This window comes from Syngnathus acus, chromosome 1 (genome assembly GCF_901709675.1).
Source record: "Syngnathus acus chromosome 1, fSynAcu1.2, whole genome shotgun sequence".
NCBI classification, from domain to species: domain Eukaryota; kingdom Metazoa; phylum Chordata; class Actinopteri; order Syngnathiformes; family Syngnathidae; genus Syngnathus; species Syngnathus acus.
The window spans coordinates 728,949-751,317 of NC_051087.1; the positions used below are offsets into that span (position 1 = coordinate 728,949).

General features: G+C 51.1%; 3 protein-coding genes and 1 long non-coding RNA gene across 9 annotated transcripts; 1 reads left to right on the forward strand and 3 right to left on the reverse strand.

Moving 5' to 3' along the window:
- Nucleotides 1-12: 12 nt before the first annotated feature.
- Nucleotides 13-955, reverse strand: LOC119124144. The gene is made up of 2 exons (XR_005098206.1): nucleotides 607-955; nucleotides 13-492 (listed from the first exon to the last, which is right to left on the reverse strand). It is a non-coding gene; the product is annotated as an uncharacterized LOC119124144 (long non-coding RNA).
- Nucleotides 541-12,211, forward strand: radil (Ras association and DIL domains). Of its 5 annotated transcripts, XM_037253649.1 has the most exons (22): nucleotides 541-677; nucleotides 2,116-2,226; nucleotides 2,447-2,939; nucleotides 3,274-3,360; nucleotides 4,000-4,115; nucleotides 4,185-4,355; nucleotides 4,599-4,910; nucleotides 4,967-5,264; nucleotides 5,339-5,469; nucleotides 5,772-5,809; nucleotides 5,872-6,023; nucleotides 6,403-6,515; nucleotides 6,635-6,751; nucleotides 6,850-6,973; nucleotides 8,869-9,041; nucleotides 9,360-9,510; nucleotides 9,577-9,782; nucleotides 10,372-10,612; nucleotides 10,838-10,855; nucleotides 10,934-10,986; nucleotides 11,081-11,220; nucleotides 11,286-12,211. In XM_037253649.1, exons 2-22 carry the CDS (start codon nucleotides 2,143-2,145, stop codon nucleotides 11,383-11,385), a joined length of 3,318 nt encoding a protein of 1,105 aa, XP_037109544.1. In that variant the 5' UTR covers nucleotides 541-677; nucleotides 2,116-2,142; the 3' UTR covers nucleotides 11,386-12,211. The 5 variants fall into 5 exon arrangements, with proteins under 5 accessions (XP_037109544.1, XP_037109525.1, XP_037109534.1 ...); XM_037253630.1 differs by having other exon boundaries at nucleotides 10,838-10,986; XM_037253639.1 differs by lacking the exon at nucleotides 10,838-10,855 and having other exon boundaries at nucleotides 10,892-10,986.
- foxk1 (forkhead box K1) lies at nucleotides 12,105-18,517 on the reverse strand. Of its 2 annotated transcripts, XM_037253690.1 has the most exons (10): nucleotides 17,707-18,517; nucleotides 16,090-16,305; nucleotides 14,916-15,102; nucleotides 14,658-14,804; nucleotides 14,383-14,576; nucleotides 13,760-13,926; nucleotides 13,510-13,693; nucleotides 13,466-13,479; nucleotides 13,159-13,353; nucleotides 12,105-12,817 (listed from the first exon to the last, which is right to left on the reverse strand). In XM_037253690.1, exons 1-10 carry the CDS (start codon nucleotides 18,150-18,152, stop codon nucleotides 12,603-12,605), a joined length of 1,965 nt encoding a protein of 654 aa, XP_037109585.1. In that variant the 5' UTR covers nucleotides 18,153-18,517; the 3' UTR covers nucleotides 12,105-12,602. The 2 variants fall into 2 exon arrangements, with proteins under 2 accessions (XP_037109585.1, XP_037109575.1); XM_037253680.1 differs by having other exon boundaries at nucleotides 12,220-12,817; nucleotides 13,466-13,693.
- A 923-nt stretch (nucleotides 18,518-19,440) lies between these two features.
- On the reverse strand, nucleotides 19,441-22,317 carry zgc:77849 (UPF0472 protein C16orf72 homolog). Its single transcript, XM_037253785.1, has 4 exons — nucleotides 21,866-22,317; nucleotides 20,956-21,036; nucleotides 20,427-20,696; nucleotides 19,441-20,127 (listed from the first exon to the last, which is right to left on the reverse strand). The coding sequence occupies exons 1-4, from the start codon at nucleotides 22,062-22,064 to the stop codon at nucleotides 19,877-19,879; spliced, it is 801 nt and encodes a 266-aa protein (XP_037109680.1). The 5' UTR covers nucleotides 22,065-22,317; the 3' UTR covers nucleotides 19,441-19,876.
- Between the last annotated feature and the right edge of the window lie 52 nt (nucleotides 22,318-22,369).

Sequence of the window (22,369 nt, forward strand, 5' to 3'; positions counted from 1 at the left end):
CAGAACATTGTATTTTGTGTATTTGTCACTTTATTTGACTGTGATCCCGAAAGAGTCTAATAGTGAAGAGGTGTAAAATTCTCACATTAATACACCAGCCTTTGTGTTACTTTTCAGATAGAGAAAATATTTTTGGAACAAATATGTGTGCTATACATTTGGATGAAATGCATGAGTAAGTTTTTAAAATCTACATTATAACAATTTTCCATGCATATTGTCTGAACCTTATCACAGCTTGCGTTGTAACGTTTCTGTGCACTACCGCTGACGCCCACCAGAGGTTGCTGTCTGCACATTCGGGCTTATCCTCGGGCGGCGCGGCGCGGTGACTCGGCCATTTCCGTTCCCACTCGGCTCTGAAACCGCCGCCACCGACGGTGGAATGCGGCTGCCGGGAGCCAGTGAGCATTGCCGGCCGGGCCAGGCGGCGGAGATGTACGCACCCAGCCGGGGGGCCACCGCGGCTGCTCGGTGCCCGAGCTAACGGAGCTGTTTTGCGGGGAGAACCGGACGCTTGTTATTCCATCATTTTGAGGGAAAACAAGGCGGCCTGGCCTCGGAGGAGCCCCCAGCATCATGGAGCCGCGCATTGCAGACACCCACCGGCGGAGGACCACCACGGCAACTTTCCGGATCTATTTCATCCACCTGCTGTGAAGCGTCCCTCTTGTAAGGTGCGTAACAAGTCGTTTTGGTTCCCTTTTCACGACGGAGGCGAACCGGGGCACCTGCTGGCTGGGTCACCGCCGCGGAGCGACGTTAACGCTTCCGCCGCCGCCGCCGCCGAGCAACACGCCTCGTTGGCGGATTCATTTCCGAGGACAGTCCGTCGCGGTGTGTCGCTCCGCCGGTTGCCATGAGCGACCGTCGGGTCAACATACCGAAGAGGGGAAAGCAGCCTTCAAATCGTGTCAATGCTGAGAAACAAGCACTCGTATGACTGCGGGCGGCGGCGATGTCTCAAATCAAGATTGGGGACGTCGTCATACAAGCAATCGCTGAAAAAGCATTTGCAGTGTGAGTCGTGCCTTCGTATCGCTGCACCTGAACTCACAATATAATGCTGAACAAAATGTCGCCCCACGCTCGTCGAATTTGCATCCGAAACCTTTTTTCGTTGATTCAATTCATGCTGAGACGGGCGGACGAATGCTCCACTCAGCCCGAATGAACTAAAGTGTCACAATAGTGCTGCCGAATATGCCTCAAAAACATGAGAGTGATGCTGTTGATGCTTGAAAATGTCAAGCCTTCCTTCGCATGTGTGTCAAAATGTGGAATGAACTTGCTCATCGCTTTCAGCATTCACGCGTAGTAAAACGTCACTCAGCACTTGGCAAACTGAAGAAAAGATGGAATGGTGATGCATCCTCCCATGACTTTAGAAAGAATGTCCAAATGCATCAATGGGACACATTTATGACCGAATAACTGTGAATGTTGAGGATTGACATTGTCGCAACCTTTAGTGCATGAAATGCGAAATATTTGCAATGCTGTCAAAAGAAGATTTTCCATTGCTGCTGTTGCGCATTCAAACACTTTTATAGCGTGAATGCTGAGAGACAGTCGAGCATCTTGCACGGCTGCTTTTATCCTGCTCAGCAGGGAGTCCCCGGAATGTGTCTAGGCCCTCTCAAAGTGGCCTTGTTGTTGGCGCTGACTATGCAAGCGCTCCTGCTGCCCGGATAACGTGACTATTTTAAATGCTTGCTAATCCACGCTAATCTGGCTACTTGGCTGCAGTTGATTCAAACCCGGCCAGGGACGGCAAACCCCTCCCTCCCTCCCTCCCACGCACCCGCCACGGCTACCATTTTGCCTTGGTGACCCACAAAATGGTGTTTACGCAAATGTACAGAACCCCAGAAAGGACAAGAAATGAAAGTGCCTACACAACATATGCACGCGAGATGCTCATTTATTCATGCTCACCGAATTAACTCTTTGGCAAAATGTGTGTACTAAATTATTCATATGATTAATGCCATTGATGGATAGTTGGGCAAGCACACGGAGCGGTGACGACTCTCAAACGTTTCAATTTGAAGTAGAGACCATCACGTTCTAATGTGTGTGCGCATGTGTGTGTGTGTGTGCGTGTGTCACCAGCAATCTGACAGAACCGACAGCGCAAAAATGTTTTACGGTTCTTCCTCCGGGGCAAGCATGTCCTTGCCCTCCAAGAGCCGACTAAAGCGCCAAAGCAAGACATTTACGCAGGTATCCGTACACACACACACACACACGCACTCACACACACACACACACACACACACACATGAATCCATAACGTCACAGAGTCCTGATGAAAAACATGACATTTTGAAAGGGCCACTTGTTGCTAGGCAGAATTCACAGGGCGCAGTCAAATCTGCCCCACAGGGTTCCTACGCCGCGGCCCTGAACTAACCGTGTGCTCGCTCGCTCGCTCGCTCGTCAGGTCCTGTACCGCACTCTGAGCTACCGCGACCGCGTCCCGGCCGAAGCGGGAACCAACACCCGCGGCGACCGACGCTCGGCGACCGAGCCCCCGGAGCGACCGGAGGACGACCCAGCCGAGCTGTCCACCCAAAGCTCGGCGCCGGGCGTCTTGAAGATCTTTGGCGACGAGATCTGCGCCGGCGCCAACTACAAGAGCGTCTTGGCCACGCCCCGCTCCAGCGCTCAGGAGCTGGTCAAGGAGGCGCTGGAGCGCTACTCGCTCAATAAGGACGGCGCCCACTCCTACGTCCTGTGCGACGTGATCGGACGCCTGGAGGGGGTCGACGGCGCGTGGCGGACCGAGTGCCTGCGGGCGTTGGGCGACAACGAGAAGCCGCTGCTGCTGCAGGAGCTGTGGAAGCCTCGAGAAGGACACGCCCGACGCTTTGAGCTGCGCAGGAGAGCTGAGGTGGATGAACTCAACGCCAAGGAGAAGGACACCATCACGGCTGGTCAGCGCACACGCATACACATGCAAACATGGCTATGGAGGTTGTTGTTGGTTTTTTTTTGTTTTGTGCTAAATCCCGCCCCCAAAGCCAAACTCGGGAGGTGAGTAGACCCAGCAAAGAGTCTCAGCAGGAAACCACGGTCTGCTATTGGATTCTTTGAAGCGGCCATTTTGTTCAGGAAGAGGCCAAAGAGGTTTCCTCTTTTTGTCACACACAGCTAAGGAAAGGAGTGCATGCCCGCTTGTGTGTACCCTTGTGATGTTTTGGGGCGAGCGGGTGTGTGTTTTCTCAGCCTGTGTCTGAACCCCTGCCACCCCACCCCGCCCCGCCGTAGGGCCCAAAGCCCCCCACTTCCTGGTGGCTCTAATGGGTCGCGTGCACAGGAGCTCCCCGCTGCGGTCGGCTCACTCGGGCTCTAAAGGTGGGGACTGGCCTCAGGTAGGCCGGCCTGTCCGTCGTCGCCATGGAGACCCTTTCACATCAACTGTGTGTCTTCTTCCTGTCCTGTGGCCTTCTCATCCATTACCTCATTGGTCAATGCATGAGTGGTATGAAAAGGAAAAGGGCAAGTGAATGTCGGTGGCATGCCAAGTGTTGAAACAAATCAAGGAGGTTGTTGTTTTTTTCCCCACATGTTGTCGTTTCGCAGTTTATGACAAAATGAGCCAAGCGGACTGGGAATGCTAACGCTAACAACGGTGCTTCTCTTTTGCTCACCTTGTCGCTGTTTCTCGCATGGCCATTTTACATGTCGCCATTTTACATTTCATCTTTCGGGTATTGTACAACCAAAAAATGCTAACGCTAACAACAAAGCAACGCCTTCATTTCGTTCATGGGTCGTTTTTTCACATATTTGGCGTTAAGAGAATGGTTTCCCGCGCTTTGACTTGTGTTGTTCTTTTATGACATAAACCAAAGAAGAAGAAAGAAGCCGGTTGTCGATGCTAACGTTAGCTTTTGTCGCTGTTTCTCATTGGAAGTGGTTGCTTCTCTTGCGAGTTTCTCACTCCTGAATAAAAGCCTCCGCTGCGCTTTTTATTATCGTTCCTTTGATTAGACATCAACGCTCAGGCCCGCAAGCTGCAGAGGAACCGGGCCAAGGGGGCTCTCACCTTGCCTCGCTCCAGCAACTCGTCGCTTTGTCGCAGCCTCAGCGAGACCAGCCTCAACCAGGTGGACTTTTGACGGGCTCCTTGCCAACTGTCAATGGTTCTGACGTTTCCTCCGTGCCTGTCACTGCAGTTGGCGGTGGGCGACGAGCCCAAGCGCTACTACTCCACCCTCCCGGGGCCCTACCGGGGCCGAGAGGCGGCGTCCGGCGGGTGGCGCAAGGAGGATGGCGGGCAGGGTGGCGTCCGCCATTCCCTCTACCAATCGCCGCACCTCCTCTTGCTTCAGGGCTACAACAAACAGGTCACAATCCAAAGCGGCCCGCCCTTGTTGCACTCATTCAGTGCCATTATAGACGCCAAAGATATGAACTGGGTTGGCAGTGAATGAGTTAACCGCCACTCGCTGCCGCCGTTGACGATTATAGACGTCAAAGATGTTAACCGGGTTGGCTGTTGGAAACACAGTTTTGTGCGTTGGTCAAAATCAATGACAATTTGTAACGATCAGGCAATTTGCAGTCTAACGTGTTGGACTTTCTCGCAGGACTGCCTGGTGTACCTGTTGAACCGCGAGCAGCACACGGTGGGCCAGGAGACGCCTTCGGCCCGCCCCAACATCTGCCTGTTCTCCCCCGACGTCCTGCCGCTTCACTGTCGCCTGCGCCGCCTGCCCGCCCCGCCGCGGCGCGGCCAAGCGGACGAGCCGGACGCGGCGCAGCAGCGCGCGTCCTGCGTGGCGGTGGAGCCCGTCCTGGATGCCACCGTGCTGGTCAACTTCTCCCGCTGCGAGCGCTCCACCACGCTGCGCCACGGCGACCTGCTCTCCTTCGGCGCGCACTACATCTTCCTGTACAAGGCAAGTGCTTTGCGAGTGGCCGAGAGCATTGTTTTAATGGAACCTCTCGGTACCAGGACCCCACGGGCGCCAAGCCTCTCCCCGCCCAGACCCTGAGCCGCCTCCGCAGCCTGGGCCAGATCTACGACGCCGGCCCGGAGGACGGCGCCACGTGCAACGTGTGCGGATCGGCGCTGAAAGACAGGCCGGCCACCGTGACGGGCGTGACGGGCGTAACGGCGCGACGCGGCTTCAGGCCGCACCCCGTCAAACCTCGCGGCGGCGGCGGACAGAAGAGGAAGCTGCAGTTGGAGTTTGAGCCGGCTCACGAAGACCAGCTCCTCAACCGCATCATGTCGCTCATTGAGCCCGGAGGTACAAGTCCAGAAATCGACGACAATTTTGAAGTCCACTTTTTGGAACTTGCCAATGGCGTTTGTGGTTGTTAGGCGACGACCATAAGCTGACGCCGGCGTACCTTTTGTGTCTGTGCATCCAACACTCGGCCTCCGCCTTCCCGCCCGGGAGCTTTGGCAAACTGCTCCTCAAGATTGTCCGGCGGATACAGACCGTGGCCTGGGTCAGTCGCCCGCCGCAAATTCCACTTCTTCCTTTTTCCTCTCCCTTTTTGTTTCAGGCTACTTGAGCTCAGCCGTGGGGGGCGGATCCAGCTGTCATTTTTTTTTAAATATAGTTAATATAGTATATGATTAAAATAAATTGAAGAGGAGATTGAATTATAGAGATTCTTTCGTACCTTTTATTTTCATCATTTTCAAAAATGTCATATTGGTTGAATGGACCATAAAGCTTTTTTTTTTTCATACAGGAATTTTACGTGAGTTAAACATGAATGAGTAGATGTGTGTGTGTGTTTTGCAGGAGAAGACCAAGGAGTTAGCTCAGAAGCAAGCTCAACAGTGAGTATCGTTTTTCCGCCTCGCCTTTTCAAAAGTCTTGAGCGTGTTTGCGTACCTTGCAGGCAGGACCCGGCGTCGCTATCACTGCTCAACATCTCAGACCTGATCCCAGACCTGCAGACCATCTTCTTCTGGATGTCCAACTCCATCGAGATCCTTTACTTCATTCAGCAGAGAGCGCCGGCGTACACGCACAACATGGAGACGCTGCAAGGTACCCGTGACGGAAATGACATGGCGGACGTCGGCTTCACTCGACCTCGTTGATGTTCATGAAAACGTGCTTGGCAGGTTCTTTCCAAAACCCGACCTTGTCTTTAATGTTACTCGCTAAAACGTGCATATTAGGTCTTTGATGAAAACAAAAGCGCTCAACGTCACTTTGATGTTTAGGTAATCATGTTCATGTTAAGTTCCTAAAATCGGTTTGGTCAGGTGAAGACTATGTAGGTGACCAAAATGGAAATATGAGTGCCACTCCAGTCTCGCTCACCCAGTTAATATCTTTGACGTCTATAACCGTCAATGGCACTGAACGAGTTAAAAACACTGTGCTTTTCCTAAAGTGTGTTTTTTTTTTTTTGCTCTCGCAGGCTCCAAGGAGTCACTGCTGTCGGCCACTATCTCGGCCAACGAGGAGGCCATGAGCATCTTGGAGGAGGTCATCATGTACACTTTCCAGCAGTGCGTCTACTACATCACCAAGGTACGTGCGACAACAAAGACATGAAGTCAATTTGGAATCTTTGCAGAGCAGGTTTTTGTAAACATTTTCAATTTGAGACAATTTTAGCCTTGAAGTCATCCGACAATTTTGCCATTCAGGCTCTGTACGTGGTGCTGCCGCCTCTTCTGGACTGCAACCCGTTCCCGGCGGACAGCTCCGAGCCGTGCTGGAAAGGAGGCGTGGGATTCCCGGAGCCGGTCCGCAAGGTCCTCCAGGTCCGAATGATTCCGACTCAGAAAGATGCTTGAATGAAAGATATATATATTAAAAAAAAAAATACAATTTCAAAATGGCTGGTGGAATGTTTGCGTAGGTGTTCCAGAGTGCCCAGGAGCTGCTGCAGGCTTACCAGGTCCACCCGGAGATACAGGCGCAGATGTTCGCCTACCTCTTCTTCTTCTCCAATGTGTCGCTCTTCAACCAGCTGATGGACAAAGGTAAAGGGGATGACCTTGGTTGCTCTCACCTCCACTCGACTTTCCCTGAGGAGCCCCGCCTGCAGCGCCCTTGTCAGCACTTTGATTTGAGGCGGGCGGGCGGGCGGGCGGGGGAGATGTTGGGCAGGGGGAGCCAATCAAGATTTGTCCTTGGTGTCCTTCTGTCCTCTCTGCTCTCTAATTCCCATCAGCTCGCTTCCTCCGAGTGGGAAAAGGAGGTTTGATTGAATGAAGAAAGAAAGAAAGGGAGGGAGGGAGGGAGAAAACACCACGACGGGGGGGAGAAGGTCAAACCCTCCCTCGTTCTGCCGCTCTGGTCTTACGGCTCGTCATCAAAATTGTGCAACCTGCAGACGTGGCGCCGGCCATCTGTCTGGAGTAGGCGCTGCCACTCTCGAGACATTTTAGGGGCCTGGAGAGAATGGAAATGTTTCCCCTTGACGTCAAATCAACGTGGCGGATTTTTGGCGCCCACCCAATTTCATCGGCAACTGGCTTTTCGAACAAACAGCCGAGAGCTTCAAATGGGAACTTGCAAACTGTCACGTCTCGTCCCCGGTTTGTTTATTCTGTGCATATTGTCATGGTTTCTGTCCGTGTGCCTGTGTGCTCGCCTCGCCCCGCCCCTCCCCTCCCGTGTGCCCATGATCAGTGTAATCATTCTCACCTGCCTGTGGTGTATTTAAGTCCTGTCTGCCCCTCCCTCCCTCCGGTCGGGTCATTGTTGTCGTACTGTCTTGTTGTTGGCATGTCCTGCTGTCTTTTTGTCTCACGTCCCGCTCAGTCAGTCCGTCCGTCCAGTTATTGTTTTGTTAACCTGTGTCAGTTTGCCTTTTGAGTTTGCTCAGTAAACCCTGGTCCGAGCTGCATTTGGTCACCCTGCTCCATCCGTTCCATGACAAAAACAAAATGGAGGACACATTTAGCTCCGTCTACCAATTTTTCGTATTGAAAGACGCTTTGAAAAAGAAAGAAAACAATCGATCCCAGAGCCACATCCTGCTTCACCAAGTCGAGCAGCGAGTACATTTTGCAGGTTGGATCGCAGACACGTACGTCGTACGTCTTCATTAGTGATGACTGCGGCGCTGTCCGGCGCCCTGTCCTGTCCTGTCTGGCTCCCCGCAGTCTCTCATTGATGTTTTGGTCGCCGTGGTAACACAAGAGGGAGGAGTGTGTGTGTGTGTGGGCCAGGGGTGGGCAATTGCGGAGGGCCCCCCGGCCGGTGTCCTGCATTTTTTCTATGTCACCCTGTTGCAACCTACCTGATTCAAATGGTCCGATAATTAGCAAGGTCTGCAGAAGCTGGATAAAAATCCTGATCATTTGAAGCAGGTGTCTTGCAGCAGGGAGACCTAGAAAACATGCAGGACACCGGCCGGCCGGCCAAATTGCCCACCCCTGGTGTAGGCTGACGCTGACGTTTGCAACGCGCACTCACAGACGTCTGGAGCATCCTGAAATGATTCACAACGCTTGACCTTTCCCACAATTTGCTCCAGCCTTTTTTCAAAATGGATTAAGCAAAGCTAGCAAAAAAAATAGTTTGTCACGTTATTCCCAAAGCAAAGAAATGCCATAGCCCATAATGACACTTTTTTGAATCTGGGAAGCGTTAGCGGCTAATTGTGCTTTCACCTGCTCAATAGATTAGCCCTGAGCTAGCATAGCTCTTTGTTTGGTGTGTGCATTGGCTGGCCAGCCGAGCTTTCTGACACCTTTACGAGCGAGGTCAAGCGATGTCTCGTCTGTTGCGGCCAGATTACACCATGCCGAGACATAAGCCTATTACACAAGCATATGGCGCAATACGGATGGATGGATGGATGGATTTTCACATTTGCTATGTGTTAGCATTGAGCTCTAGCGGCCGGTGGGTGTGTGCGTGCGTGCAGGTCCATCGCGTGGCTGGTTCCAGCGCTCCAAAGTGTTGCAGGTGCAAGCGTGTCTGCGGATGCTGTCGGAATGGGCCCGCAAGTCGTCCCTGGGACATCTGGCGGACAAATTCTTCACCAAACTCAACAGCGCCGTGGCCGTCCTGGCCACGCCGCCGCAGCAACTCACGCAGGTAAGATGCCTTCCTTTCTTCTTTGCAAATGGAATCTTTGTTGGATAGCGTTCATTCATTCGCTTTCAATTAATTCGATGAAAACAGCAACAACAACAAAAAGGTTTTTTCTTAAAGACATGTTTTTTAACTCCATCTAAATAACGCCTTTGGCAGCTTTTCTTTAATCAATTGAATTAGATTTGAAACATTTTTCCCCAAACCCTTGCAAATGAATATCTTTGAACTTTTTTAAAAAATTCAATCAATTTTTTCCAGTGAAATTACAATGCAATTAAAATTTGCATTGAATATTTTCACGTTGAAACGTTCCTTCAGATGAGCTGGCGAATGTTGTCGAGCGAGCACCCGGCCCTGAAGCCGGTGCAGCTACACAGGATCCTGAGCCAGTACCAGATCACCGCAGAGACCGGACCCGTGCCTGCGTGGCAGCCCGCCAGCGAGGACGAGGCCTACGTCTACCGCACAGGTGACCCGCTCGGAGAGAGGGAGAGACACTGACCTGCCACTAACGTGGCTCCATCTGTGCATTCAGTGGACCTCCTGGAGAGCTTTGAGAACCACCCTCCCATCGTGCTGCCCAGCAGCGGCTTTGGCGTGGACGTAGACGGCGAGCGCGTGGAGGACAGCGTCTACCGACAGCTGCTCTACGTACGCCACTTCCTGTGGGGCCTGCGCGCCAAGACGCACGCTAACGCCACGCACACTAACGGCAACAACAACAATGCGGCTGATGTTCAGGTGAGGCTGCGTCCCCAAGGCAGACAAACATTTGCACGCGCACACACACACACACACACACATGTACAGGCACACACCAACATTGTAATCTGTGCGTAAGCAGCTGCGCTGGTTGAGGAGTTTCATGGTAATCTTTCAGATGAAAGACAAAACCTCACACACACACACACACGAAGAAGAAGCTAGACATGGTTAAATCATGGCTAATCTGCTTAGTGGTCAGGCTGTCTCATCAATGGGCCGACTAGACCGTAATCCTCCATCTTAGAACATGTCGTCGTCATGATGAAGAAATCTCCTCTAAAAAAAAGGGCGCATTCATCAGCTACAATTTGAGCCTGAAAAAAATGCCGTTCACCCGCCAGAAGCTTCAGATTGTCCAAACCAGGAATCGATTACTCAATGATGAGGCGAGTGATTTTCAGTGGCGCTAGTGGTACGAGGGCACCCTCTGGTGGCAAGCGAAAGGATCACTGCCCAGTTTAGTTGCCTTTCCATTTCAACCACCTTTTTTTTATGCCTGATAAAATAGATGGCACAAGTATTACAGCTTCTATTGGAATGAATGTTTCCTGGAAATGTCCTGTAGAGGGAGCTGCTGCCCCTGCCCTTGACGCAGGGCAGCCCCCGTTCGGCCCCCGGCGACGGCGAGGAAGAAAACGGCCGAGGCCAAGCGCACAGTCTCCGGAGAAACGGGGCCGGCGTCCACCACCACCATCCCCAACAGCACCCGGCCACTGCAACGGGGTACACCGAGGGAGGGGGCGGGGCCCCGCAGATGAACGGATGCGGAAAGAGGCCTAACGGGATCATATCTAACGGCATGGAAGGTAGGACTTTGGGGGGATACTCTCAATCGTTTGCGCTGGCGCTATTGCCAATTTAAAAAAAACAAACTGTAGCATACAGATATAAACAATGACACCTGCTCGCGGTCCGTGCTATTGCATGTGACTGGACCCTAACCCCTCTTGGCTTGCATCGCTGTCTTTCTGTGTGGACCCCATTGCAAGACCCTTTGTGTGTGTTGCTGTGCGCGTGTGTGCCCTCTGCAGGCTGTGTTACTCGTAGCTGTGAGTTCCCCTTCCCCGTGTGGTCCTCGTCCCCAGGCGCCCCTCCCCTCCCTGATGACATGTGTGTGGTGCTTGTAGTGGAACTGGACAAAGGACCCTATGGACTCGGCATGGGACTCATTGACGGCCTGGTGCGTTTTTTTTTTTGTCATTAAACAGCATACTCTATTATAATGATCAATTATAAAATGACTTCCCCCCCCCCCCCCCCCCCCTCCACATTAGCACACGCCTCTCAACGCCCCAGGCATCTACATCCGCACGCTGATCCCCGATGGGCCGGCGGCGTCCGACGGCCGGCTGAGGATCGGGGATCGGATCCTGGCCGTCAACGGGACCAGCCTGATCGGCGCTGACTACCAGAGGTTTGATGATCTGGTTGACTTTGAACTTCAACTCAACATTGATCTTCTCCCTTTCATTTGTGTAGTGCAGTGGATCTGATCCGCCTGGGAGGAGGTCGCCTCCGCTTCCTGGTGGCCAAGTCAGACCCGGAAGTGTCGGAGAAGATCAGCGCCTCGTCCTGTTGACGGACGGACGGACGGAGGGAGGAACCGATGGACCGGGCTAGCAGCGTGTCATTTCTGCACGACAGGATGGCGTGCTTGTAAATAAAGGCTGCAAACATTCAGCATTCATGGCTTGCCGTTTGGCCGAGCGAGCCACATTTGGCGCTCCTTCGCTGGTACTCCGGATGATGCCGATGATGTCATCACTATGGGACGCTTTGTTGGGCCCCAACAACATTTTGTGCATCCAGATGAAAACTCACTCAGTGGTGCCCCCTGGGACTGATTTTGGTGGACAGTCTCAAGGACCCCTGCTCAAAATTGAACAGGAAGCCCGTCTATTTTGGGTTTGGGGTTATGGGGAAGGGTTTGGGGTCAAGGTAAGCAGTTGGGTTTGGGGTTAAGGTTAGCTTTTAGGCTCCTGCATGGTGTCAAAGTTTTTGGGTCATTTTGAGGATTGGCCATTGACTAGCGCAGTCGGTTGGCCATTGCTTTTTGCAGTTTTATTTCTAATGATGATTGTAGTCCAAACTGACCTTTTTTTACAAGATAAAACATTTCTCCTTCTTTGTTGTGCTGCTGCTTTTTCCACTCTCGACCATGTATGGACATGCAAATCAAGCGGGTGGAAAAAGAGTGCAATAAAAAGTCAACACTGATTGATTGGCAGTATTTGGCATCGTTGAGGTTTTTTGAAATATCTTCATAATAAAGTTATCTTTTCATATTCCAAAAAGTGGTTCAAGTCAATGTGGCTTTAATTTTGTGGTACGACATTCTTGGTAATCACAACTGTGGGACATTTATAAAAACAATCATCTCTAGAATGTATCAATAATGCTTTTTTTTTTTTAATTTTTTTACACAAACTCTTGAGAAAAAATAGCTTCTAGTTGCGATGTTAGCGCGGCTAATGCTGCTCTAACATTCTAAAAAGCAGTAAAGGTTAAAATAAAAATGACAGTGTTTTTTTTGTTATTTTTAAAGGGTAATAAGTGTCTTTTTTTCTTGTAAAAGCTCAATGAAATAATGCATTTGTTTCAGGTTTGGGCAACATTGTTTGGATTTCGCCATTACTGACCATTGCTGCAATTTGGCCAAGCTTGTAACAATGTCATCGTCTTCTTGGCTACTCAGTAAGCCCATTTCTTCATCCATCAAAGTCCTCGAGTAGTGTTTGCTTCCATTTTTTGGAGTTAAATAATTTTGTGACAAAACTCCCTTCAGGTGTTTTCTTTTCATTTCCTGGGCTCGTAGCTTTCCGTCATCACGGCGACGATAACGGGCTGTTGGGCGCCGGCGGGAGCCGATCCCTCGCTGTCTTCCATCTTGGACCGCTTGGCCAGGGGTTCGTCGCGCGTGCCTGCCGGCTCGGTGGAAAGCGGACGACTCAGCATCACGGGAGGTGAGCTGGAGGCCTGAGCCGCCAGAATTTGGAGAGGACTGCTTAGACCTGCAGGGCGGGATAAAAAAAAAAAAGAGCTTTTTTTTTTTTTTAAAGAACAGGAGAGGACAAAAAAGTTCATCTGGCTACATTGTCTTTTTTTTTTTTTTTTTTTAGAAAAATGAGAAAAAAAGTCCGAGGGGGTTTTAAAAAAAAATGGCAAAATTGTACACGTATATTTTAGATGCAAGATGAATCAATTCCGACATACTGTAATTTTATTTTGAGACATTTGACACCAAGGCGAAAACTCAATTTTATGCAGATTCAATTGGATTTACTTTGATGAAAAGTTACATTGAAGAAAAAGACCACAAAAAAAACCCGCAAGCTCTCTGTATGAAACGTACTTGAAGTGAAAGCGGCGAGGCCGGTTGCCGTGGCGAGGCCGGTCGCCACGGCGACTGCGGTATTGGCGTGCTTCCCGTTCTGCATGACCGGGTGCACGGGAAGATGATGCAACCCCAGCGCCACCTTGCGCGGGTCGGCTCCGTGCCCGGCGCTGTCCAGCGACTGGATCACCAGCTCTCGCTGAGGCTGCGCCTCTGACCAACGCAAAAAACGCCACAGATGAGAAACCAGACACACTCCGCCGGTGATACGTTGCATGTGAAGTTCTGCAAAGCGCCGGACGGACACCCCCTTTTTCGGACCCACCTCTGAGCTCGGTGCCGCTCGGCCCGGCGTTGACCAGCGAGGTGGCGCAGTAGCCGTTGGGAGGGGCGCCGGTGACCACGCGCAGCATGGTGACGGAGGACGGCGTCGGGTTCTGGACCAGGTGGATCTGGCCGCCGCCCCCCGGGATGAGGGCCAGGGCCTTGCCCAGGGTGGCGCTCGGGTGGGGGGGCGCCGCCATGATCACTGGCTGAGCGCTGACCGGAGACCCTACACAGACAAAAGTGGCAAACAGTTCAAGTTAGGAAAACAAAGTCAGGCGTTGTGCAAACTGACCCGGCGCGCTCTGCGAGTATCGATATTCGGGCACGGCGGCCAGCTTGTGCGCCAGCTGCTCGTGGTGATCCGTGGGCACGGGGGACCCCTCCCTGCTCATGCATTCGGGGGTCTGCAGCCCGCTGGACAGAGGCGACAGAAGGTGGGTGGGCGAGGCCGGGGCGCTCCTGGACAAAAGCAGATTCACACCACAAACATCAAGACGGCGGGAGGGCAAGGCGGGGCAAAAGTCAGCGCCACTTACTTTGTCCTGCCCAACAGCGAGCAGCACAAAGGACAGACAAACAAAATGGTTACTCCGGATGATACAGAGTGCGGACGCGGCGAGGAAAAAAAATAGAGTTGCCTTGCCCACTATGTCTGAAATATACGTTTTCATTTAACCCACTGAAAACAAAAAGCCCTTTCTTTCCAACACAGATGGTGATTGGCCAGATGGTGATTTTTTTGCTTTAAGTATTGTTTAGGCACGTTGATAAAGCCTAAAGCAGGCATCGCCCCCTGGTGAACTAAGTGCTCAATGACATACGCACCAGTGTCTGCCTTTGAAATGTAAATATCAATTTTAAAATTCCATTTAAAATGTAATCAACAGAGCAGCCACCTCATTTCAGCTGGCTTACCGGGACGAGAGGGGTCCGAAGGGGGTCCGGAAGCAGGCCACGCCCCTCTGCCTGCGCTTGCGGAAGGCCTGCTCCACCAGCTTGCCCTCCGAGCTGGAGTCCACGCGCCAGAAGCTGCCCTTGCCCGGCTCGTCCTGCGAGCGCGCCACTTTCAGGAAGTAGCGGTTCAGCGACAGGTTGTGGCGGATGGAGTTCTGACCGGCGTCAAAAAAAGCATCATAATAGAGAGAAAATGGCATTTTATTGGGTGGGAAAAGAAATTGTGGAAATCTAACCTGCCAGCCCTTGTCTGCGGTGCGATAGTAAGGGTAGTGTTTGGTGATGTGAGCGTAGATGCCGCTGAGCGTCAGCTGCTTGTCGGGCGCCGACGAGATGGCCTGCACGATCAGCTGAGCGTACGAGTACGGCGGTTTGGACTCGTCCTGAAACACAGAGGTGTGACCGAAGGCTTGTCATAGAAATAAATCAATACATCATTTTTTTAAACAGAGTGGAGGTAGCCCAACACAAGGGGGGTGGGGGGGGTTCCTCACCTTGGGGCTGTCGCCGCCGGCCGACTCTCCGGTCGCGCCGCGCTGATCGGCCACGTTGCGCCTCTGCTCCGACACGGCCTTGGCGGCGTAGTCGGCCGCCAGCTGCAGGTCGCTGGTCACGTTGCGGCCGTAGCGGTAGCCCGACGACCCGGCGCCGCGAGGGCTCGCCGGGCACGAATTGGGAACGCTGAAATTGTAGCAAGAGATAGGAAGGAAGGAAGAAAGAAAGAAAGAAAGAAAGAAAGAAAGAAAGAAAGAAAGAAAGAAAGAAAAAGAAAGAAAGAAAGAAAGAAAGAAAGAAAGAAAGTTGCACATTTGTTTGGAGTCTTATAATAGTGATATATGCGACTGATCTCAATGAGAAAAAAAATCTGCTACAGACAAAAAGTTGTACACAGATTGACAATCTCTGTGTGTCTCTCTCTCTCGCTCTAATAATCAGTGAGCTGCGTTATGTTAATGATTGCCCAGCGTGCATGTTGAACAACCAACAACAGCTGCCATGATGCTTGTAAAGTCAACAAGGCGGCTCTGATTTGACACACACACACAAAAAAAAAATCAATCTGCAGAGCAAAACAATCCTCCCGTCCACCAATCCGACTGCGTGGAGCTCCTGCCCCGCCATATAAGGCATGAGCAAGCGGACAACCGCTGCAGTGACATCATAGCGCCACAAGAGGGTACTCTTGACCACAGTGTTCATGTACGCCCAAGAGTGAAAAACTGTGAGCGATATGAATGAGCTCATGTCAACATAACACACACACACACACACACACACACACACACGCGCACGCACACACACACACACACACACACACACACAGATATAAATACACGAACATCATCTCATGATGTCAGAGCAAAGTCCTGTGAGCAGTCACATGTCAGGAATCCATGTACATGAAGTTGGCGTACTGTACGTATGTCCTCACCTACGCAACTCAAGAAGCGGCATCCCAGCATTACACTATTATTATTATTGATGTTGTCACCAGAAATAAAATGTTTGCTGTTGTATTCGTTTTACTTCAGGCATGTATGATCAGCTAGTCACCATTTTTATTTGATACAATATTTCTTTACCTTATATATTTTTAGTTTTTTATCTTATTGACTTTTTTGTCATACCTTGGTGATTATTTTGACTTGGGTTTACGTGCGTGCATACCTGAGGGTGCCGGTCGGCGACGGCAGCGGCGAGCCGAAGGCTCTCATGTGCTCTTCGTGCTGCTGCGCGGTGGGGATGCTGATCTTGAGCGGGGAGATGTGAGGCAAAAGCGGGCGCATGGGCGGCGAGGGTAGCTCCTTCTCCCGCTCTTCCTCGTGGCTAAGCAGCGACGCAAACTGGATCTTGATGACGGTGCTGGGAAAGCGGAACACGCACCTGAAGGAGGGCGAGTATGATGGCAGTTAGTCATCATGTCACATTAACAAAAGCAATTTTAGATTGACACATTCTGTTCAACCATTGAAGTCATCTTTCACTGTTGAAATCAATGGAAATAGCATGAATCAGTTCCAGCCACCTAAATACAAAACCATTTTTTGTAATGTGTTTACAATCATAGCCCAACATAATTACGCACCGTCAAGTGCCGCAAAACACATGACATCTCAGATGACCGGTCAATAAGGATAGAACGAGCCAAGAGCTTAAAAAAATGTATATTTAATTGCGGCTACTATGATTCATTGAGGAAGTGCAGCTAGCTGCTAAAATATATCCAATGTTGTGAGTAGGATTAATAAAATGCTGATCATCACAGCATTATTACCGCTATACCTTATTTGCTGCATTAAATTGCCCTTTATTTGTATAACATTGATGAACTGAATTTGACTTATTTCTTTGATGAATCATTTTCATGTCAGCAAAAATGCGCACCAAAGTTGGTTTTGTGTTTATTTCATGTGCTTTTCATTCCACACTCGACTTCCGGGACCAGCTGCTCCAAACACTTGCAAGCGGCCAATCAGAGATGAGCACCGCCCCGCCCCACCCCACCCCCGTCAAGGTCCAACGGGCTGATTGACGACCACAACACAACAAACGCCCTCGCCGTGTTTCGACTTTATTTAAGAGAAGTCAGCACCATCATTTGGGCTACAACTTCAAACATGCACGAACTCCGCGTTTAACGTCAAAGTTGACACTGAAGGAGCATTTCAAGTGTGGAACAAACGCAGCTAGCTTCCCGCAAGGAAGCCCCGGCCCGTGAGGACTTGCCAGGGCAGGGGTGCGTTTGTTTACATTAGCAGCTACACGTCACGTCGGCTAAGAACGCCGAAGAAAGCTATTGACGAATGCTATTGCTCCAACAAATGTCACACTTTGCACTTTTTAATACCTTTTCAAATAAGCCTTCAGCACAGGGTAGCCACAGTTGATAATATTTCTTTTAAACAACACAACGCTGCTAATATTAGACCTACTCACGAATGTGCTCAGCTAGCGTAGCTAGCGTTCATTCACTTGCATGGAAAAAAAAGTTTGGGAAACTTGTGTCAGAACAGCTGACCGCAAATAAATTCGTCTAAAAGAGCACATCAAGTGACATTTCAATCCAACCCGCGAAGTGTCGGTCGTTTGTTATAAATTAGATACATCGTCAAAACCTCACAACTCCCGAGAAAAAGTGGAAACTCTCGAAAATAACTAGGCTACAACTTTTGATTGATGTATAAATGAGTTTGTACGCGGAATGTTATTGAAAGGGGATAATAATCACGTTTATTAGCTTGTGATGCTAAGATAACATGCTAAGGTGCAGCAGAAGGAGCTTACTGTCGGGGAAGTAGCAGCGGCGGCGCTCCTCTCCGCTGGAACACGCCGTCAACGAACACGCCGTTCTTGCCCAGACAGCGCAGCGAGAAGCCGCTCGCCTCGTCGTAGCAGAGCTGCAGGTGCCGCCGCGAGATGAAGCTCGAATGGCCCATGTTGATGTCCACGGAGCCGTGGGACGAGTTGCGGCCGATGGTGACCGTCCTCTGGCGCATGACAAACTCAAAGTCCCGGCCCTCGAGTCTGGCCAAGGCCTGGGGGAGAGGAGTTTCGAGGCACGCGGGGCGCATCCCAGCAGCGGTGGCCTGCGTCAGCGGCGGACTGAGGAAGGCAAGCGACGGCTGGTGGTGGAAGACGTGCGAGGTGACCGCCACTCGCACGGGGCTGCACGGCGCCGATTGCAAGGCGAGCAGGGCCCGAGCTCCGGTGTCGTCCCGGTAGTCTGCCATGTTGTTTCGCAGGGGGTCAATCACACTTTCACAGGCACTTCGCAACGTGAGAGTTTGGGGCCGGGGCACTTGTTCGCTGGGGCTGACAGAGCAACAAGCAGTCCCTGCAGCGAGGAAGAAGCGGAATGGAGCAATGGGAGGAACCGGACTGCTGCTGCTCCTACTACTGCTACTGCTGCTGCTGCTGCTGCTGCTGCTTGGGAAAATGAGCGAGAGAGCGTTCACACAACTCTTTGGGGAAATGAGAGAGATGTCTGTCAGTGTGTCAATTCTCGAGTGAGAGAGAGAGAGAGAGAGAGAATTGTTTTTTTACTTCCAACACAATGGAGACCCATAAGGAATCGGACTAGCGCTGCGTTCATGCACTCCTCGTAAATCAGACATCTCAGGGAGGTGAAATGATGGCATTTGTAAAGCAGACATAAGTGCATTTTTGACGCCAACCCTTGTTTTTGACGGGCAAGTGAAAATGTTCAAAGAAAACAATAGCACCGAACAGCAGCATGACATTTTCACTCACAGACGCCACATGGGGCAGGCAGGAAGTGAGTGACGCGTAATAGTGTTACTCCTGTCACGTTTACGTGTTATACTGTACAAGCTTGGAAGAGAAAGTACACTTGGCTTTCACCCAATCACAGCGCTCACAACTTGTGGCTGTGTGGAAGGCCCCGCCCCCATTACGCCCCCTTCTTTATGTTATCGATCGTCTGTTTATAAACACGGAAAGAACAAGATGGCCACAAAACGCGGAGAAACGGATCTCACGTGCCGTTGACTCGCTGCGGTCATAACGCCGAGTGGCCACACGAGGGTGCTGTTTCAACACTTCATTCACTTACATTCTTTTCTATCGGACCCATTTTAGTTTTGAACGAGTGTTTTTGCAAATTATCTTTTGTCTGTTATTCGTGTGTTTTACCCAGTATTTTTTTCTAACGTTGTCCAATTAAAATAGATACAGTCTACAAGTCAGGAAAATACAGGAAGTCTGCCACATTTGAGGCAGCCATTTTAGGCTGACTTTGGTCAGGTGTACTTTTATTTAAAAATCAACCCCCAAATTGGTTTAACTAAGCCACATAAAATTTTATAGACAACGCGCAAAAAGTCTCAAGAAGCTATGCCCCCCCCCCCCCAAAATAAAAACACATTTTGATTCAAAACAGCCATTTTAAGGTCATTCTGTCTTCTGCCTGGTTTTTTTTTTCTCAAGGGTGCCGCACAACTTAAGACAGTTACTATTTTTGCAGAACTGTGCGGACTCGCACTAAAAAGACAACATAAGTGTCACACTTGTAGTTCCTTTATTGGCATAATGGGTTATTTATTGTACATGAACATGTCCGGTTTCATTTCCTTTTTTGTCTTTACAATATTTACCACATAGTAACAGCACCAAGTGTTTTTATTATTATTTACACACATTACATAAAGATTGTATCACAAAGCATGTGTGAATTGAAAAAAAACAAAAAAAACGGGGTAGGAGCATGTGTGTTGGGTTACTTCCAATGTCATCACGAGTGCAAACATAAATAGTGCATATGTGTTGCCTGGTAACCAAAAGTAATAAGACACGCACGGGGACTCAAAATGCCGGTGACGATGGGGGCGTGTGTCCAAATAAAGTCTATTTCACGATTATCATACGTAGCAATGCAGCTAGGATGGCGCTTGAGGGGCCGGACGAGTTTCAGTTCTCTGCAGCCGGTCTTTGGCGCTCAGAGCATCCGGTTGCGTTTATGCGTGGGCGAGTCCGTGATGACGTCGCCGCAGGGGGCGGCGCCCCGCTTGCGGTTGGCGGCCGAATCCAGGTGGAGGGCCATTTCCTCGGCAATGAAGGTGTTCAGGTCCACGTCGTGAAGGCCGTTGCGGCGCCTGGCGTGGGGGGGCGCCACCGCCGGGTGGGTGGGCGAGCCGGGCGGCGGGCCCGACGAGCGCACGGAGATGCTGGCCATGGCGCCGCTGAGACCTGGACGAGGTACAAAGGTCTATACCTCCATTCAAGACAACACCCAGTATGTAACTTGTCTCTCGCCCTCCTCCCCTGTCATGTTGGCCTGTTTTCTGCCCCCTTCCTATTTCACTCAGTCAGCTAAGGGTCCACATGCATAAAAACCTTTCCTTCTATTAACTAAGTACAATTGATATATTTGATGCATGAACATTGTTATGAAACAAACAAGAGACGGAGGGCTCCGCCGCTGTGGGAGGGATCACAGCCAAGCAAAGCTGCTCTTTACGTTCCCTTTAAAGTGTATCCGTACTGACCGTGCAGGGCTATGGCCTCTCGGAAGGGCTGCAAGTCCGTCTCCACGGAGCTGCCCGTCTCGGGCGGCCGGCTGGCGGCCACCATGGCTCCCCGGGGCGGGGCCCGAGTCGTCCTGGGAGGGGGGTTCTTGCCGCACAGGAAGCTGATGAGGTCCTCTCGCCGGATGGTTCTCCGGCGCTTCTTCACCCAGGCCATCACCTCTTTGTTGCGGCGCTGGTAGCCGATCTGGATCCCCAGGTCGTAGCTGCGCTGGCGCGCCTCCATGCTCTCTGGGTCACAACAACCAAAATACGGTTCTTACAAGCAAGCACCACCACCACAGAACGTGGCCCCAGTATAAGCTGAGCACTCATTTGACTTGACTTTCCCTGACAGGTTTTAACATCCCATTGCCAACACTAGCTCTCTAAGTTTTGTGTTTCGTCACGCATTCAAAATTCATCAGAATGACGCGACTGCTCCTCTTGGCGGTTGTTGGGGATGAACAAAGAAAAGAAATCAACTCTTTTTCAGGATGTCATTACCCACCTTTGTACATGTTAGTGACGGCAGTGGCTGCATTCTGGAAGGGCACCCAGAGCGAAAGGCCTTGCTGCTGACATTCTCGGTCTGAAAATCACATTTCACAAACTTGAAAAAAAAAAAAAAAAAACTTTTATTCATTGTTCTTCTCCTTTCCTTGTTTACAAAAAGCAAATAACGACAATTTGGGCCCAACATCCTTTCAAAATAATCAGCATAACGCTAATTTTGTGCCGTTCTTAAGCTTTCAATTCCGTACAAGCAACTGTAAACTTTTTTTCCACCTTTTGACTTTATTTCCAAATACACGCCACAATCAGACAAATGGCTGCATTGCCAAGTTGTGTACAAATGGAGCAGACTGTGGTGGACGGCGGCGGGTGAGGGGAAAAGAATTAAGCCGTTTAAGCAATGCCGATGCCGATGCCAATGCCTCCTCAGAACTGATCGTACTTCGATTTTTCACGTCACAGCCAGACGGGAGGAGGGAGGACAAGGGTTGCCAAGTTCCTCACTGCTTAGCACGTATGACCGCTAAGTAGCATTAGCTTAGCATCCAGGGGGAGACAGGCGAGGGCCTCTAAACGTGCTGAGCACTTCTGAAGACTACCTGCATCTTTGGAAGTCCACTTTTCGACTCTGCAGGGTAACACTTCCGCAAAAAACGGTGGCCGTCTGGAGGCAACCGGGTAAGGTTAGCGTCGAGTTCCGATCCGACACGAGCCCGAAAGAAACGCTTAATGGGAACAATATGTTCAACACGACAATGAAAGACCCAATGGAGAATTACTGGGGGACCGGCGTTCATTTAAAGGTAGATCAAGAGAGGCGTTGGCCGGTGTCCTTTGTGTATGCCCCCCATCACTCTTCTCTTCTCTTCTCGTGTCCCCCACCCGTCTGTCATCAGGGACCGTACCTTTGTAGAGCTGCGCCACCGCCGTGGCAGAGTTCTGGAAGAGGTGCCACAGCTTCTGTTGGTTCTGCTCCGTCTCCTCGTCGCCCAGCGGCTCGCTCTGCTCGGCAGCGGCCAGGCACTGCCGCTCCCACTTGGAGAACCAGTGCTCGGGGCCGTGCTCCTGGATCTCGGCTTCTCCCTCCTCCTTCCTTTCCTCCATGGCTAACGGGTTAGCCTCGACGCTAGCCCGCCCGCCCGACCGTCCGACCGGCCGCTAGACGTGTACAATCTCGTCGCGGGGATTCGCGGTCCTTGGCGGTTAATGTTCGATACTTTGCGGGAGAGAAAAATGTTCTTCGGGCCTCTAGCGCGAAGAGGGGACGGGGGAACACGGATAATTGCCGCTAGAGTCGCATTGTGTTGGTCGGCTTGTCCGCCCTACTTACACAATACACACACATACACCACCGCACTAGAATGACAACACAAGATTTTCTGCCTTTAGCCCCGCCCAACTCGTGTCCT

Coding starts and splice junctions, on each gene's coding strand:
- foxk1 (XM_037253680.1), bottom strand. CDS start 18,152: ATGGCAGACTACCGGGACGACACCGGAGCTCGGGCCCTGCTCGCCTTG. Junction 14,805..14,915: donor CCGGCGGCGACAGCCCCAAG/GTGAGGAACCCC, acceptor TCTGTGTTTCAG/GACGAGTCCAAACCGCCGTA. Junction 13,354..13,465: donor GAGCGGCACCGAGCTCAGAG/GTGGGTCCGAAA, acceptor TGCGTTGGTCAG/AGGCGCAGCCTCAGCGAGAG.
- zgc:77849 (XM_037253785.1), bottom strand. CDS start 22,064: ATGGAGGAAAGGAAGGAGGAGGGAGAAGCCGAGATCCAGGAGCACGGC. Junction 20,697..20,955: donor CGTCACTAACATGTACAAAG/GTGGGTAATGAC, acceptor GTTGTGACCCAG/AGAGCATGGAGGCGCGCCAG. Junction 20,128..20,426: donor AGAGGCCATAGCCCTGCACG/GTCAGTACGGAT, acceptor TACCTCGTCCAG/GTCTCAGCGGCGCCATGGCC.
- radil (XM_037253630.1), top strand. CDS start 2,143: ATGTTTTACGGTTCTTCCTCCGGGGCAAGCATGTCCTTGCCCTCCAAG. Junction 2,227..2,446: donor AAAGCAAGACATTTACGCAG/GTATCCGTACAC, acceptor CTCGCTCGTCAG/GTCCTGTACCGCACTCTGAG. Junction 6,024..6,402: donor CAACATGGAGACGCTGCAAG/GTACCCGTGACG, acceptor TTGCTCTCGCAG/GCTCCAAGGAGTCACTGCTG.